Consider the following 16240-nt stretch of genomic DNA (forward strand, 5'->3'; position numbering starts at 1 on the left):
ACTTTTCTTTTCTTCTGTTGTGTAATAAGAATACACATACTGTACAGTCTTTGTCAATTCCACTTGATCATACCAACTCACATGATAATGAAATTATTTCATAGCCATAGGGTCGATTCAATTAGAGTTCCAGAAGGCTGCAGAAATAAATATGTAAACCATCATCGTGCAGCATAGTATTGTTTGGCAACACACAAGTAATGTGTTTTTTTAACCACAAAAGTGTCTGTGGATTCCCTCAATCTTCATCCGAGCTGCTGTCGTCTTCTGGCTCTGACAGGTCGGCCATGGGAAACCTCAAGATGGCGGCCACCCCACTCAGCTGAGTCAGCTCTGCAAAGTGGTTAACAACACCAAAGATCAGAGTCCATCAGAAACTACACCTCAATGCTACTAAACTGTACTGTTAAAGGTATATATGTACCGTTAACAACTACTATTTCCTTATTATGTCCCACAGCTGCTGATCACTATCTGTCTAAATGAGTGTGCGTGATGTGCGCACTTGTGTCACATGTTGGACTCTGCTCTGCCTGCAATGATCTCCTGATGCGTCACTTAAACACCACCAAAGCTTCCAAATTCATCCAAATATTTAGTACCATCACTCAAATTTGAAAGAATCAAGACGGATGACTTACGTTCACCAGACACATGAAGGCTTGAGAATATTCTGCAAAGTAAAAAAAATAAAAGGGTCGGGTTAGATCACACCATTTGCACGTCAGCGAGCAATTCTATTACCTGACATTGCCGCCATTGTCCCTGACGCTGTCCACCAAGCGCACATACCGTGCCCTCGTGGGGACGTCCTGGTGTCTTGAAGAAGGAGACAAGATTTGAAAATTTGGAATTCATCAAAAGTGGACATTTGTCCTTCAGTTTTTGGTGATCATGAATCATCCAAGAGTTTGTACCTGAAGAGATTATCACTTATCAGCAGTGTGTCGATCGCGAGAGCGTCAGCAGCTTTCTCCACATGCGCCACTCTGTGAGGAACAATGACTCACTCAGCGAAGATATTCAACCTAGCTCAAGATGCTGTCTGAAATGACTGCAGTGTGTGCTTGAAATAATCTTGTTTTCAGTTAACTTTTAACCTTTTCTGGCCTATCTAACTTTGTCTTTAAGCCCCCCACAAAAGCTGCCCCTCCGATCCTGTCCTTCCCTTGAGCATCTTCCACTCTCACTAGTGTCCAGTGAACCACCCTCCTCCAGTCAACCCGCAGTCTCCTCTTCAATCCGTCTCGTCTCCTTCTACTCACCCATAGAAGGCTTTGTCGGGCTCATGTTTGAGCATCTTATAGAAGTCTTCTAGAGCTTTCACTTCCCCTGCTGCCTGAACAGTTAAACACAAAGAAATCACTGATACACTTTCATTTTGTGAAGTTGTGTACATCAGCAACAAACCAGAGAGCATGTTCACCTTCGTGTCAGAGAGTCTGTTCGTGACGGCTGGATCCGAAAGAATTTCTGAGCCAGAAGAGAAAAAAACACTTGACCATCAAAGAACCAACAAAGCAAAAAAAACAAAACAGAAAACTAATTGACCATAACACACAACACAATAACAAGGACGTAAATTTACACACATCTACAACACTTCTGAAAAAAGAAAACATGGGAATAAGTCTAAGAACTGTACTGGCGCCTTGGTTACTGCTGAGCCACCACTATGGTCCAGTGATAGGCAGAACTTCATACCTTTAAGGGAGTACTTGTGACCTGACGACGAGTGGACCATCATGAATTTGGGCCGATTTTCTATTAAAACCTTATTGTCCTGACGTACAGCCTCTTTGAAAAGGAAGGTGATGAACTGGTCCTTCACAAACCCTGGACTGGCCACGAGGATGCATTTCACCACTGAAACAATTACAGCTCCATCAGTTTAGCAGAGGCCGAATAAAAAATGCATTTGTAAATGTAAACAACTAATACAGAGAAGATACTGTACCATCAAAATTGATGTGGCGGAGAATTGCTTGCATGACGGCTTCATAGAATCTCTCCAGTGCCTGCGCGCACAAACACACATTTCTCTATTTCATAAGTGTGAAATGAGAAGCAGAAAACGTATTTCGTTTTGTGGCATCCAATGACTTCACAGCACTCAGATGGTAATGCCATTCAGTAGCGAGAATGTTCTTCATGTTGGGAGCAATAAAACAATGACTGACCTTTTCATGCTGAGTGCAGCTTCCTCTCCTCTTGCGTGGGATGGTCACCTCCACTTTAGCTCTCAGAAGGGTCATGGCCGGTGTCACCAGCACCAGATTAGCCAAACCCTCCTGCATTACTAAAGCCGCCACATCTGCTTTCTGCGACGGGTCACATGCCTGCTCTGTGAGGCGGAACACGTCGGTTACGTCACTTTGTCTCACTTCTGTTTCAGTGGCGGAAGACACGTCAGACTCACCAATTCGGTCCAGCACAACACTGTCCCAGCTCTTTTTAGCGAGCGTGAACTTTCTGTTGAGCTCCAGCTCAATTGTGTGGTAAGCCCCCATCTGTCATGAGAAGCCCTTGCATTAGAAATCTGGATGTCGGCAGGGCAATTGAGATTATTTCTGACACACCTTGACATACTGGTTCTCCTCTAAATTTGTTCCCTTCACCCTCAGCTGACAGGCCTGAGAGTCAAAGTCAATCGTCTCCACACACAAAGTCAGGGTGGTCCGCACTCTGGAGCTGCCGACACTTCCTGTGGCAGACTCTGTCTGCACCTTCCTGTGGGTCCATGAGATGGTTTAATACAGTGGCGAGGGACCCCTTCAATGTGAATAATTTTTCACCAGCGTAGATTCTGCTATAGCAGCAATGAATTAATTTGTCAAATCAGAGGATTTGAAATGATGCATTAGATGGTTGACTGACTGCAAAGGCTCCAGGAATAAACCCTTTTAGACAGGATTCAACATGCACATTTCAGCAACCGTGGAAGGTTTGTCCTGTCTAAAAAAAAAACCTTAACTGGCACGTCGGTGGGCCCTAGCACTTCCGTAGCGATGGCCAAACTAAAACCAGAGCATGTTCAGCATGCTTGTGAGCAAAACAAGTTGAGGGTGAAAAAGAGCAATGGTGGCTTCCCTAACAGAGAGCTGTATCTGTGTGCATTGTGTTAGTGAGTAAATCACAAATGACGAGACTTAGCTTGAGTGACTCAAGTGAGTTTATCTGATCAGTATTTGAATTTCAATGAAAACAATATATGGAAGATTCTTAACTGTTTTCTACGTAAAAGGAGCTTTAAATTCTGTAATAACTGTAATTACTATGTAATGATAAAAGGTGCTGTCTAAACAGCAAGTTCCTTCCAGGTATTGCAGGATGCGGTTTCTACAAGTTTTGGATCCCAATTATCATTATTATTTATTATCATTAACCCAAAGGATGTCACGTAACCCAGACCAATAGTGATGACTGATGATTTATAATTGAAGGATACACACATATTTCCATCAACTCACAATATTGTAGTGCACCATTGACATAAAAAAAACCATATCTGGAGGTTTTACCACATTATACTCGTCTATATTTACCTGATGGTGGAGGCTCTCAGGCTGTCCCCCACCTGCAGCAAGTTGTAGGTGTGCCACATGTCCTCGGCCTCCTCTGGCACCAGAGTCACCTGTCTGTGGAGCACAACAGCTGACGACTCAACAAAACAACAGCACACGAGTGCAACTTCAGAGGCGACTGTGAAGTTACATCGGAAACCATGGCAACCAATATTATCAACCCTTCCAGACATCGCTGCTTGGAGTCTTTCATGAAACGCGCGTGATAAAAGTGTAAATAATGACACACTTCACGTGTCTCAAAGCGACATGCGGGCTAGCACGTTAGCATTAGTTATCACGCGTCACCTACCCGGCACTGTCCTTTTCAATGTCTTTATGAACCAGCTTCATGGTTGGACGGCGTCAGACTCGACTACTAGAACTGTTATTCCCTCAGAGCAGAAACGGTGATCCAGGGCCGAGTCATGGTTACGAGGTAAACAATCGAGGTCTCCACTTCAATGAAGCTCGTTCGTGTAGCGAGATGAGTTGGAAGAGCTGCGGGCCTTCGCTCCTCCTGCACCGCCACCACCCGGACTGGAGTGTGTGGACGGACCCAAATCAAGCGAAAACGATCTCGTCTCTGACCGTCCAGTTCGTCCGCTGTGTCCCGAGGGGAACCGATGAAGACACGCCATTACGCTTTTTCCTATTTGAAGGCTGAAATATCTTTTTGTTACTCGTACAACATTTATTTAAAAGTGGCCTGTGAAGATATGTCTGTTTTTGGCAGGAAAATGTGTACATTTTTAAAGTTATATCTGCGTGCGGAAGCTCGTCGGAGTTGTGTATGTCCTTCCGTATAGTCATCTGCTCTGGGTTGCTTCCCGGCTTTATCGTTACCTTACTGTATAGTGATGCCTTTGAAGACGGCATGCACGTCAGACAGACACGTACTTGAAAGTGACGCACCAATCCCTTTAATATTCAGGCCCGTGCCTTTCGTCCTCTTCATCTTTGTATTTCGGCACACTGCGTTATTGCTTGCCAGTTTGTCACAGTTGAGAGTTTCCTTCACCGCGACCGATCTTGCAAAGGCATTTTTGAATCGACAAAAGGCGCCTGAGAGGACTGACTCAGTAAGATCCAATCTTTCATTATCAGCTAAACCTTCCATTGTCTGTAAAAAGTGGAGAATATTTGGTGGTAAAAGTAAACAATTTTGTCCAGAAAAGCAGCATTTGTCTGTGGGAATGAAAATGTTATTATTTGTGAACTGCATTCATCCTACTATGTCATTTATTCTATGTTTGGATTCATTGATGAGGTGTAGAATCTCAGCTATTATCAATACACAGCACACAAATAGTATATATGTTGTTTCCCTGCCAACCGTACACATTAAATGATGAGCCATTGTGGACATAACTAGTAAGCCATGTTACGCAGAGTTTGATGTATAGTTTTGATGACCATCATCTCCCTCATGGAGCTCTCGAAATATTATTCAAATACCCGCAGAATAAACGGAAATGATTGTGCTTGTTTCTTATAAGGAAAGAAACAGTGTTTTAAATTAAGGACTGGGAACTTCAGACTCTTCAAAACATCAAAAAAAAAAAAAAAAACAATGACTAGTTTTGCATTGGGTATTTTTTATCCAGGTCACAAAACCTGAAACCTGTTTGAGCCTTTAAATCGCCTCGTGTTTTAGGTTCAAACATCATGCAAAGTAACCCGTGCAGAGCAAATACAGATATACAAATGATCAACTCTCCCAGGCTGCTATTATTGTTACAACGACTAGGTCTTGCATGTTCAAGCTGCATAACATCATGAGGCTAGTGCCTGTTCTGACCTGGAAAGTTCTGGTGCAGACTCCTGGACAGCCTGCCAGCTGGTACCACCAGACCCTCTGTAGGTCATACAGAATGGAGCTGCTCATCTGGCCATCAACCTGCCCAAGTATTCCCACATGACATGATTCACCTGCTCCCCTCATTGGCTTCTGACAGTGGTGGTGGACTTGGCATTTGTATGGAAGAGACTCACATGCCACTGATCTAGTCTTCACCTTGAATAAAAAATAAATAAATTCTTTTGCCTCACTCTAAACAACTTCAAGAAACGAAATGGCAAATCAACCTTTGCGATTTAGAGCCTTTTAACCACCATTTAAAATACAATAAAATGCATGACCCTAACCAGCGGTTCCCTCAATTGTATAGCATACAAAATAAACACGAGAAATTCCGCCGTTGGTCACTTCTGTTTGTGTTGCTTTTCAGCAACTACAAATTGCTTTTAATCCCATGCGCCGTTGCGTACGGGTGCATGAAAAAGCCAACATCTTTTTGTTTCATTCAGATCAAGCATGACTTCTTCACAGACATATATATATATGCAATGACTTCTTTTTAACGCTCTTCTTTCAGATAAGTAAGTGGTGATAAGCTTTTAAAGTACCCAATCATCTCGGCTGTTAGGTTGCACAAATCCCGCCTCCCTGCAAAGATGGCCAATTAGGAGGTGGAAGCCACCGCGCCACTTCCGTTCAACCCCGCTTTCTGTTAGCGCCCATCGATTCTTTTTTGTCGATGACATGCTGCTAATAATCTCGACAGAAACGGCGATAAATACATTCTAATCATTGCGAAGGTCGTTATCTAATGGAATACATTTAAATCGAGTACAGTCGGACGTGCATGCAGACCATCAAATCTCCAAAACAAGTCAACAACCGGCCTCAGTTTTTGAGGTTGCCATTTCTGGCCCAAGGTTAGCCGAACTAGCAGGCAGCCGATTAACCGCTGAAGCTAAAACTAGTGGATTTGTTCACTGACCACCGATCAGGTGACGACCTTCTTTTCTCTTTCAATTTTGCAGTTTATTCAAGGAACCGATAACAGAGGACTAGCATGGCAGAAGCCGACAAGCTGAACATCGACTCCATTATACAGCGTCTGCTGGAAGGTAAGGTTCAGAGGTAGCCATTTTAGCTAGCACAGGCTAAGGAACGGTAAAGGGGTTACCAGTAAGTAGTACGCATTTGAATTCGTTACACTTATTAAATGAATTCCGAGCACGTACAACGTTTGTGCTCTTGGTCGTGATAGTAGTGGTTATTAATTGTACCCACGTAACATATATCACAGGTTCAAAACCGTCCATTCGTCGAGGACCGTTCGTAAATATATCGACGGAATCGCAACACTCACAATGATCTGCACTAATACATCATTCTTCCTAATGTTTAGTTTTCATACTTGCAGATTATTTGTTGAGCAAGGCCCATCTTGGGATTTGCACTAAATATGCCGCCCTCTCCTCGTTCAGTCCTTCGGTGTTTGTAAACGGCGCACTCATGTTCTTTTTGCTATTTTTTTCAAAGAGTTACTATGTCATAATTTCCACTCCACGACCTGATGCAAAAAAAAAATGGCTGCTATGATTATAGAAAATTGGGGTCTGGGGTTTTCTGTATATACGTAGTTCCAAATGTGGCGATGTGACAATGTCGTTTTCACTCCTTAGAACATAGTCTTTTGAGTGGTTGTTGTGTAAATACATCTTTTTCACAAATCCTTTCCCCGTCCCAGTGAAAGGATCCAGACCTGGCAAAAATGTTCAACTGACAGAGAATGAAATCCGTGGTCTCTGTCTGAAGTCCAGGGAGATCTTCCTCAGCCAGCCAATCCTGCTTGAACTTGAGGCACCCCTCAAGATTTGTGGTGAGCAAACTTGCTTCAAATGTTGAGCTAAGCACACAGTGACACTGGCTGACTCGAGATAAAAATATGAATGTGTTGGTAAGAAGAGCGACTTGGTGACTGCACGGATAAATGGGGTGCCCCTAACTTAAACATGTTTATATGCATATTGACTTTAGACCAAAACAGCATTTAAAAAAAATGTTGCAGTATTAAATGTATTTGGAACAACATTACAATTCTACTCAACATTCAGCTGTTTTGATCAAAAGGCTCCTGTGACAGATTGCTAATGTTTTTCGATTATCAGAATCTCAGTGAGCATTATTAATCACTCAGGACTGCTAAAATATTTTGTGTGCATTGTTAGAACTGCATAACTGCTCCCCATCCCAGTGGCATAGGAAATAATACCCTGATCCTGTCATAACTATATTGTTTTTGTGTATTCACCAGGCGATGTTCACGGCCAGTACTATGATCTGCTCAGGCTGTTTGAATATGGAGGTTTTCCACCTGAGAGCAACTATTTGTTCCTGGGTGACTACGTAGACAGGGGCAAGCAATCCCTGGAGACCATCTGCCTCCTGTTGGCATACAAGATCAAATACCCAGAAAACTTCTTCCTTCTCAGAGGAAACCATGAATGCGCCTCCATCAACAGAATATATGGATTTTACGATGAGTGTGAGTTCTGTGATGCTGATGGATAGATTCTGTTTTAAATTATATTTCTATAGTTTTCTTGGTTGTTTGATTTTGTTCCCTCATTTGTGAATGTGTGCCATCTTTGTTTAGCAAATCCCTTCTTACTACTCAAAACAGGTGCTTCTGAAATAAGCTTACACACGCAAGTCACCTTTTTGACCTTCTCCATTGTCATGCAAGGCAGATTTCTGCAGCTGCTTAGTGCATACTGTAAACATTAACTGAAAACACAAGTCTGTCACCATCTTTACAGTAAGGGTGTGTCCCGCGCTATAAACTAAGAGTCTGAATTTTGTTTTTATAACTGAAAATGAACTGAAAAAACCTCTGTTCATAAGTGCTTTCACAAGGTTGGGTTTTACATGTTATTTACAATGTTCCATTGATGACGACCTCACACTCACATGGCCACCTCCTTGCATTACAGCTCTGGGCTAAAGTGCATGATGGACCGCAATAAGTGATAAGACTTTTTAGACTGTCTGCCATGTGATGCAACACAGGGATGGACTCTGACCGTTTATAGCTCCCTGGATAATCATTTGACCAAGATTCTGTGTTCCCATAGGTAAAAGGCGATATAACATTAAGCTGTGGAAGACCTTTACTGACTGCTTCAACTGTTTGCCTGTTGCTGCCATTGTTGACGAGAAGATCTTCTGTTGCCATGGAGGTATTCTCAAGAAACTCTTGTTGTGACTCAGGCCTGTGCACGCATGCACACTGGAAGTTGTACCTCCTAAGCTATGGCTTGAGAGGGGCTTTAACCCACCAGACTTCACCACTTTAGAAGAGGAAACTGGCTTTCCAAAACTGCAGGGTTCCCTTAATATCGCAAATGGTTCTTGCCTGTCTATGCTCAGACAGTGCACAAAGAGCATCACACTCTTACACACAGGTGGAAACTGTCAACTCTCCGAACCAGTGGGAGACGCCAGTGTGTCTTACTCAGGGACACATTGTCACAAATTTATCCAAATCTAGGTTTGGACCTGCAACCTCTCAGTCACAGGCCATCTAATCTATGCCAATATTCAATAGTCTCTCAAACAGCAGGATGACTGGTATGTAAAGCCACCTTTGGCTTTCCTGGTGACACATTCTTCTTAAAAACGTGAAGCCCCAAGTAGCTGGACATCAGTGTAACCACCACAGTTTGAAATTGTCACTGCTCCAAGTTAACCATGATATGATTGTCAGCCTCACAGGAGAAAGTCACAGGTTCACTTTCATCTAGAGGGAAAAAGTGTGCAGCACATCGCCCTGGAGTCGGTCTTCAGTCAAAACCTACATCTCCACAATGTTTTCTCATTGGTTTTGTGTTTGGTCTTTAGGTCTGTCTCCGGACCTTCAGTCTATGGAACAGGTGCGAAGGGTCATGCGTCCCACTGACGTACCGGATCAGGGTCTCCTTTGTGACCTTCTGTGGGCCGACCCTGACAAGGATGTGCTGGGCTGGGGGGAGAATGACCGTGGCGTGTCCTTCACCTTCGGTGCAGATGTGGTCACCAAGTTCCTTCACAAACACGACATGGACCTCATTTGTCGGGCCCACCAGGTCAGTGTCGTCAAGACTTGCAGTTGTGTTTTATGATACGTTATTATATATTGTGTTTTTAAAGCCGTAGACAGTCAACAATGGTCAGTCAGTCCCAGCATAATAATTCTTTTTTATATTATTCACCACTGTACTTTTAAAAAATCTTCCTGTGTGCATTTGCTGGCTTATATTTTCAAACATTTATGTCAAATACATTTCCTTTCTCACTCTTTTTCAAGAATATTTCACAGTAATCGTTGCTTACGTAGAAGCTGGAAATGTAGTTGCCCATCCCTGGTCTTGGGAGGGGCCAAACATTGCTCCCAGAGTAACCTCCAACTGTCGTGTTCTAATGGAGATTATTTATTATCTTGTTTTTTTTTGTTTTGCAGTAGGTTATTTGCTTCAATCCAAATAGTCTCTCAAACGAGGCCAGTCATTTTCCAGACACTGTTTTGACTCAAAAGTCCAGTTGAAGTCCTGAAGGTTTCAGTTGAACGTTGTGAACCCCTGACTACATTTTATGTAATGTGTTCAAAATCTGAAGAGGCAAAAAAAAAAGAACAATTGACTCACACACGCATGTCTGAAATTTCCAAAATTCTAGTTTGAATGACCGTGAAACCATGAATGATGAGTCATTGTTGGTGCTGTGAGTAAGTGCATACTAAATAACACCCGTCTGTGCGTCCAGGTGGTGGAGGATGGATATGAGTTCTTTGCAAAGAGGCAGCTGGTGACTCTGTTCTCTGCCCCAAACTACTGCGGCGAGTTTGACAACGCAGGAGCCATGATGAGCGTAGACGAGACTCTCATGTGCTCATTCCAGGTAAGAGTCGGCACTTGTCTTGTCACTCCGTCACTTGTCGTGAAAATGGCTCTGAACCAGTCTTCTTCCTTCCTCAGATTCTCAAACCTGCAGACAAGAAGCTGTTCTATGGTGGTGGAGGGGGCATGGGCTCTGGCCGCCCCGTCACCCCCCCAAGGAAAGCTAAGAAATGACACCAGTCGCCAGCCCTTGACCTTCAACCCTTCAACCCTTCCTGCCCTCTCTACCTCTCTTGTCCTTTCTTTCACCAAACAGCCAGAAATCAAACCTATACCCAGGGCTTTTTTCCTTTTTTATCTGTACTTCTTAAAACATTTAATGTTACCAATTGTTTGAGTGGGTGAGCGAGTGAATGTGGGCAGACGACAAACGTGGAGCGTCTGCCTGTGTGCATCAAAATCATTTGTACATTTGTTTGAGAGTATTAGAGATTTCTACTCTCCTTTTCTCTTTGCCACTCTCAGTGGACTGGTGCAAACCAGTGTCTGTCTATACAGTAGTCATGACTGAAAACACAGGTTTGGGAGAAACTACTGCGCTGACCTGAGCGGTCGAGCAGGAGACTCCTGCCAGCAGGTGGCGTGTGTGTACTTGTGAAGGAGGGCAGTGCAGTGTTTCCCTGTCCTCCCGTACTGTAAAATCTCACAAGTGTGTGTGTACATGTGTGTTGTGAATAACGTTGCTTCACAAGAGTAATGTCAAGCGCACACACACGTGTGCACACACGTACACATGACTTTTCAGATTCTTATAAGCCAGAGCTGTAAAAACCCCATACAGTTTAGGTTTGTACAGATTTGATTACTTGAAAGAGAATTTTTTGTGAATTCGTTTTGTAGTTGTTCACCAAGTTGACCAATAAAGCAAGAATCTGAGCTACACACTGCACTCGTTTCTTCCTTCGCCTCAATGTTTTAGCATATTGAAGTTGAATCCAGCTGGAGGTCTGTCCAGCAAATGATTACTTGAACACTAAATGGTAACAAAAATCAATATCGGAGACTCTCAGTTGAACAGAGTGTCTGCTGCAAGAAGAACCCGCAACATGAAGCACCTTCTTGAATAATTTATCGCCCGGAGTGTTTGTTAAAGCAGCGTGCCACATTTGACTCCACTGTTCTTCCCTGCTGTCTGTCTTTTATTTGTTCCCGGACCGATGTCTCCCCCTCGCCGCTGAAGCTTCACGATTACAGACCAGGATTCCTATCCTCTTTTGAACTCCGTCTAATTGACTCATCCCTGATCTGTCCGTCTCCGTTACGCAGCACTTCTGACTCTGCTCCCTCTATGTCAGCACCAGGTCGTCTGTCGCAGCTTCTCTTTCTCTTCAGCAAGTACTGGCTGCACTCGTGCTTCCGGCGGTTGGCCTAGTTCAGTTTTTTTGGATATGATGTCGGCGAAATGTGTCGCGTTTGACTTGCTTTTATTATACTTACAATGGCCCGTTATCTTCCGTTCCGTTCTGTGCATCCCCCGTTGTTCAGCTGGTCTCCTCATGGTGGTGCTGTTTCGCACCGCGGAAATGGTCTGCGATTGACCGCTAAGGTTGTTACTCGTTTACCAAACTCAAATCAGAAAGACGCTTTTCATTTGAATTTAATCTCTATTTTTAATAAAACCTATTTCTGTCTGTCGAAATGTTCAGTGTTGAAAACCGAATCCCTCTTTTTTACATCCCTCATTCTATATATATATCAAAAAAGGATCCCGTTTCTTTCTGAGGCATTTCTGCGGCTCTTTTTGCATTCATTCGTCTTCCTGTCAGCGGAGCCTCCTCCAAGACGCTCTGTCCATCATGTTCTGCTTTTTTAGAGGACCAATGGGGTGAGAGGTGAAGGATGCACCAGATCTAAAGGAGTTCCTATGTATCAGCCTCAGGTTCCACTGTGAGGGAGACATGCTGAGATAACATTGTTATGTAGTATTTAAAATGAGCACGCTTAAGGGCCTCCTCCAAAACTACACTCACCCCTTGTCTTTGTGGGTCATTTCATGGTCAACAGTGATTCTATGAAAAGGTCACGCATGCTGAGGGTCGGAGAGGCCACATGGCCGAACAAGGAATGTCTATTTGTGCTGGACCCACAGAAGTGGAGTGAGAATTTCCACCAAAAAAATACAGGTCACAAAAACACTAAATGCGTAAAAAACACACACCACCACTACAGTCGCATGTTTTGTATCATTAAGCCAGGAATTTTGTCGACAGCAAAGATGGCAATGTCATCCCTTGGACAAGGTCTCATGCGGCATATGCTTCTGTGTGTACAGATTTTTTTGTTTCAGGTAAAGGGATTTTAATATTCAAAAATACATTTGAGTATTGGTCAGTTTTACAATGTCAAATAGAAGAACAAAGTGACCTCTTGACACCCAGTGTTACAGTATTCACCCAGTGCACTAAATGTGTTGATGCTCATCATTGCGTTGCTGGGTTGTTAAGACCAGAAGTTTGTTCCATCTACGGTCTCCGAAAGCCAAGAACAAGATCGGTGCATCGATGAAGGTCTTTGTTTCAAATCAGGGGTGGGTGGATGAATTAACCAAGGGGTACTTGATGAACTGTGACTGTTATTAGGGGTCATCCAAAAATACAGAAAAAAAAAATGCTTTAACGCGGTGGGAAAATTTAGGAAAACACTTGGGTGACAGGGACAAAATATAAGGAAGTCACTTATTGTGGAAATATGTGATAAAGCAAAAGGGGCATTTTTTAATTTTTATATTTTCATTTTACATATACTCATGAGATGATGAAATATGTGAAAAACAACAACAACAACTTAATTGATGAAAAACAACCAAGCAAAACAAAAATATTTTAGCAATGTTTTACACAGTAAAATTTTGGGGACAATAAATCCCTAAAATAATTTTAAATGCTGGAGAAACACCATTTTCCAACAAAACATTAAATCTACCAAATGCCAAGTAGAGGTGGGAAATTAATACCTAGAATATGAATAATTGTCATAAAAATGGTGATGCAAAAATAATAATTAATGTAATCATTAGTAATAACGAGTTGGAGAAATGCTTATGTGGACATAGACTTAAAGCTCTTGGAAATATTGCGGCACAGGGCCACATGTGGCTTTGCCCATGTCTGGTGTAAACTGACTCATTTATTCACCAGACGTCATTGCATCACCTGCCTCTTGTGTCGGGGAAATCTCAGCTGCTCTGGACAAGGTGGTGCAATGCTCCAGATCACATGTGAAACTGATAGCTTGAAGTGTCTATTTAACTTGAGATGAAAGGGGCGCAGACAGCCTCAACCATTTGTTCCTATAAGACTAACAGTGTTCATCACCAACACTATCAGTGAGCGTCATTCATTCAAGAAGTGCCCATTGGTGACCTTGTTCTCATTATCAGGAAATAATTTGGGCAGGATTGAGTCCAGCATTCCCAACCGTCTGAGCGATCAGCCCCCAAATAGAGCCTCTGTTAAATAACAAAACTTTAAATAGATAGTTCATGTTGAAAATGACACCAAATAGTGTACATAGTCGTTTGTACAGCTGCGCTGGCCCGAAATACTCATCTTTACAACTGCTACGATTACACCTCAGAGGGATTTTCTTCCTATGCCGACGTTTATACTCTTGCGTGGTATTAAGAGGAATAAAATTAATCTTGTGTCAGTAAAATGAAGATTTATTGAAATCAGCCTCGTGCTGTGTGCAAGTGCCTCCTGCGGAAAGGGGCAGGTGCTGTGGTGACTTTGGTATTTCACTGAATTTTACGGACAGACGCAGCACACTGCTGGTCAAATATAAAACGGAGCAGGCCGTGAAGGACGCCTCACCAATAGAAGGAGCTTTTGATCAACAGGCTGGCCTTCCCATCAGCTCCCCGGTGGCATATATAGTGCAGCCTTAAGTGTGTGGAATGGTGTGAACAACCCAGCACTCTTGGGCCCAAAGTGTCGCCTGGATACTGGTGACTGCGTGCAGTCGAACGTGTCCACCTCCTTTTCCTCCAATAGATGAAAGTTAAACTCACAGGTCTGCACGAAAGGTCCGGCATTCTGAAATTAAAAAGCTGCAAAGCTGCGGTGGCTCCATGTCCAGCAGCACACTGTCACCTGCTCTATTTATATCTGGGGAGGAATTCTGGATTCAGAGACTCAGCTGCCGCTTCTATTATTACTATTAGCTAAAGCTGCAAGCAGAACGCCGCTAACGCACGCTGGAGCTCATAATCCACCGCCATATTGCCCCAATACTAATTACTCTGTGGCAATAACACACATTCTGTGCTGCGCTGGTGGAGGAGTGGACAGACGACGGACAAACACAATGCTGCCGTTTCACTTGGACGACATGAACTCCTTTAAAACAGGACGCTCTTCATGAAAAGCCGCTGCTATGACCTTGACCTCTGTGCCCTTTTGTGGTTGAGCGTTTTTACATGCTGCGGCAAGCCATAAAAAACAACAACATTTGGACACATAAATACCTTTTTAACAGAATGATATCAAATACACCAGCTACACAGTCAGTCATTGAAGGAAGAGAAGCTTCACAGCTGAACTGCAGGAGCCAACTGAGATCATTTCAGTCACTGTCTTGTTTGAATTTTGAGTGAGGGAAAGTCTGTGTGTCAGATGTATTAGTGCTGTGACTTCTGTGTCTACTCTGTTCTGGAAAAAGGTCCAAAAACAAACCTCGTAATTTATTAGTCAAGAGACATTCCATCTCTGACGTGTGGTCACAAGCTTTAGGAAGTGACCTGAAGGCCTGTTTTCAAGCTGCTTCACAGTTTGCATCACAGGGTGTCTACTTTCTCCTGGAGATGTGAAGCTTGGCCATGTGGGAGAGTAGAAGGTCGTCTTCCTTTGTCCTACTGAGAGAAGATGTTGGGGTGGTGTAGGCATCTCTACGGCGAGGTTTGGAGAGACCCAGGACACATCTCAAATCAACAGAGGAGTAAGGGATCTATGCGTCTTAGCAGATGGACAGAGGGCAGCGGGTTGATGAGGGAAGTCAGAAATCCACTGAGGAAAATATGTCTTCAACCATCTAGAAAGATTGTTATGGCGACTGGTGAGATGTCTGCTGTGTGTCTGCGAGACAGGATCAACTCAGTCGTGGGAACGGAGTTAAACACAATTATGAGAATGATGGCGACGTCATGACAAGCCTAGTCTCCTGAACTCCTGGATGGTGTCCATCGTGTTCCAACCTGACTGAGGAGATGTGAGAGAGTGTTGGTGCCAGGCAAGTCAGCAGAGACACTCTCTGTTGCGTAACATCTCTGAGGTCTGACAGCCCCACCGTCGCGCTACTTATCACTTGTGCGCGACTGGAACATGGAGGGAGTTCACAAGTGAGCGAGAGGGCGGAGGGACAAGGCTCTGCTCCGTTAAGGTGATCCCTCAGCACTGCAGCGTGATGGTGAGGTGACGGGTGTCCCTGTAGTAGTACACACACACACATTAACACACACATGCACACAACTGACACCTGGGGCCAAGGCGGAAGATGGAGGGGAGTGAGGGAGAAACCCGATCCTTCTGGGATATTGAGTTAAATGTCATTGCTGCGCCCTGAGGGAGACACTGACAGGCCGCCCCCGCCGCAGCCACCGAATCTCGGGTCAGAACGCTTGTACAACAGCTGAATCCAGAGCGGCACAAACGGCAGGCTGCGGTCAAGCACCCGAAACGTTAAATAGCTCAGCACCTTTTGTGCCGTCAAACGCTATTTATACAATATTGATCATGAACACTTGGCTGAGGATGAGCTTGTTTTTCAGTTCACACTTTGCTTCAGGAACTGGGAAATGAAAGGTTTGTAAATCCGGGTTGTGTTACTGGCTGTGAGGAGCAAAGGAGTCAGTCAGTGGCAGCAGCAGGTCAGAGGCCGAGTCAGGTGTTGCTCAGCAGCTGAGTGGAAACATGAAAGCCGACACAAAAATGACCTCCTATTTTAGAAATCTA

General features: G+C 43.8%; 2 protein-coding genes across 3 annotated transcripts; one reads left to right on the plus strand and one right to left on the minus strand.

The window, feature by feature from the left end:
* Positions 1–11: 11 nt before the first annotated feature.
* Positions 12–4422, minus strand: pelo (pelota mRNA surveillance and ribosome rescue factor). The gene is made up of 13 exons (XM_053865238.1): positions 3877–4422; positions 3546–3638; positions 2580–2730; positions 2420–2510; positions 2181–2344; positions 1958–2018; positions 1705–1866; positions 1427–1473; positions 1266–1339; positions 918–989; positions 745–819; positions 642–673; positions 12–333 (listed from the first exon to the last, which is right to left on the minus strand). The coding sequence occupies exons 1-13, from the start codon at positions 3915–3917 to the stop codon at positions 239–241; spliced, it is 1158 nt and encodes a 385-aa protein (XP_053721213.1). The 5' UTR covers positions 3918–4422; the 3' UTR covers positions 12–238.
* An 80-nt stretch (positions 4423–4502) lies between these two features.
* On the plus strand, positions 4503–11167 carry ppp1cab (protein phosphatase 1, catalytic subunit, alpha isozyme b). Of its 2 annotated transcripts, none has more exons than XM_053865240.1 (8): positions 4503–4645; positions 6393–6479; positions 7106–7237; positions 7673–7903; positions 8493–8597; positions 9259–9482; positions 10159–10293; positions 10371–11167. In XM_053865240.1, exons 2-8 carry the CDS (start codon positions 6425–6427, stop codon positions 10464–10466), a joined length of 978 nt encoding a protein of 325 aa, XP_053721215.1. In that variant the 5' UTR covers positions 4503–4645; positions 6393–6424; the 3' UTR covers positions 10467–11167. The 2 variants fall into 2 exon arrangements, with proteins under 2 accessions (XP_053721215.1, XP_053721214.1); XM_053865239.1 differs by lacking the exon at positions 4503–4645 and adding an exon at positions 6043–6284.
* The last annotated feature ends 5073 nt before the right edge of the window (positions 11168–16240 follow it).

The sequence above is a fragment of the Synchiropus splendidus genome, chromosome 5 (genome assembly GCF_027744825.2).
Source record: "Synchiropus splendidus isolate RoL2022-P1 chromosome 5, RoL_Sspl_1.0, whole genome shotgun sequence".
NCBI lineage: Eukaryota > Metazoa > Chordata > Actinopteri > Syngnathiformes > Callionymidae > Synchiropus > Synchiropus splendidus.

Bases quoted from the DNA above. Each gene is read 5' to 3' on its own strand.
- pelo (XM_053865238.1), bottom strand. From the start codon at position 3,917: ATGAAGCTGGTTCATAAAGACATTGAAAAGGACAGTGCCGG. The intron at 2,345-2,419 runs GTGAGTCTGACG...TCCGCCTCACAG, and splicing joins TGTTGTGCTGGACCGAATTG to AGCAGGCATGTGACCCGTCG. The intron at 820-917 runs GTACAAACTCTT...TCCTTCTTCAAG, and splicing joins ATAAGTGATAATCTCTTCAG to ACACCAGGACGTCCCCACGA.
- ppp1cab (XM_053865240.1), top strand. From the start codon at position 6,425: ATGGCAGAAGCCGACAAGCTGAACATCGACTCCATTATACAGCGTCTG. The intron at 7,238-7,672 runs GTGAGCAAACTT...TGTATTCACCAG, and splicing joins GGCACCCCTCAAGATTTGTG to GCGATGTTCACGGCCAGTAC. The intron at 9,483-10,158 runs GTCAGTGTCGTC...CTGTGCGTCCAG, and splicing joins TCATTTGTCGGGCCCACCAG to GTGGTGGAGGATGGATATGA.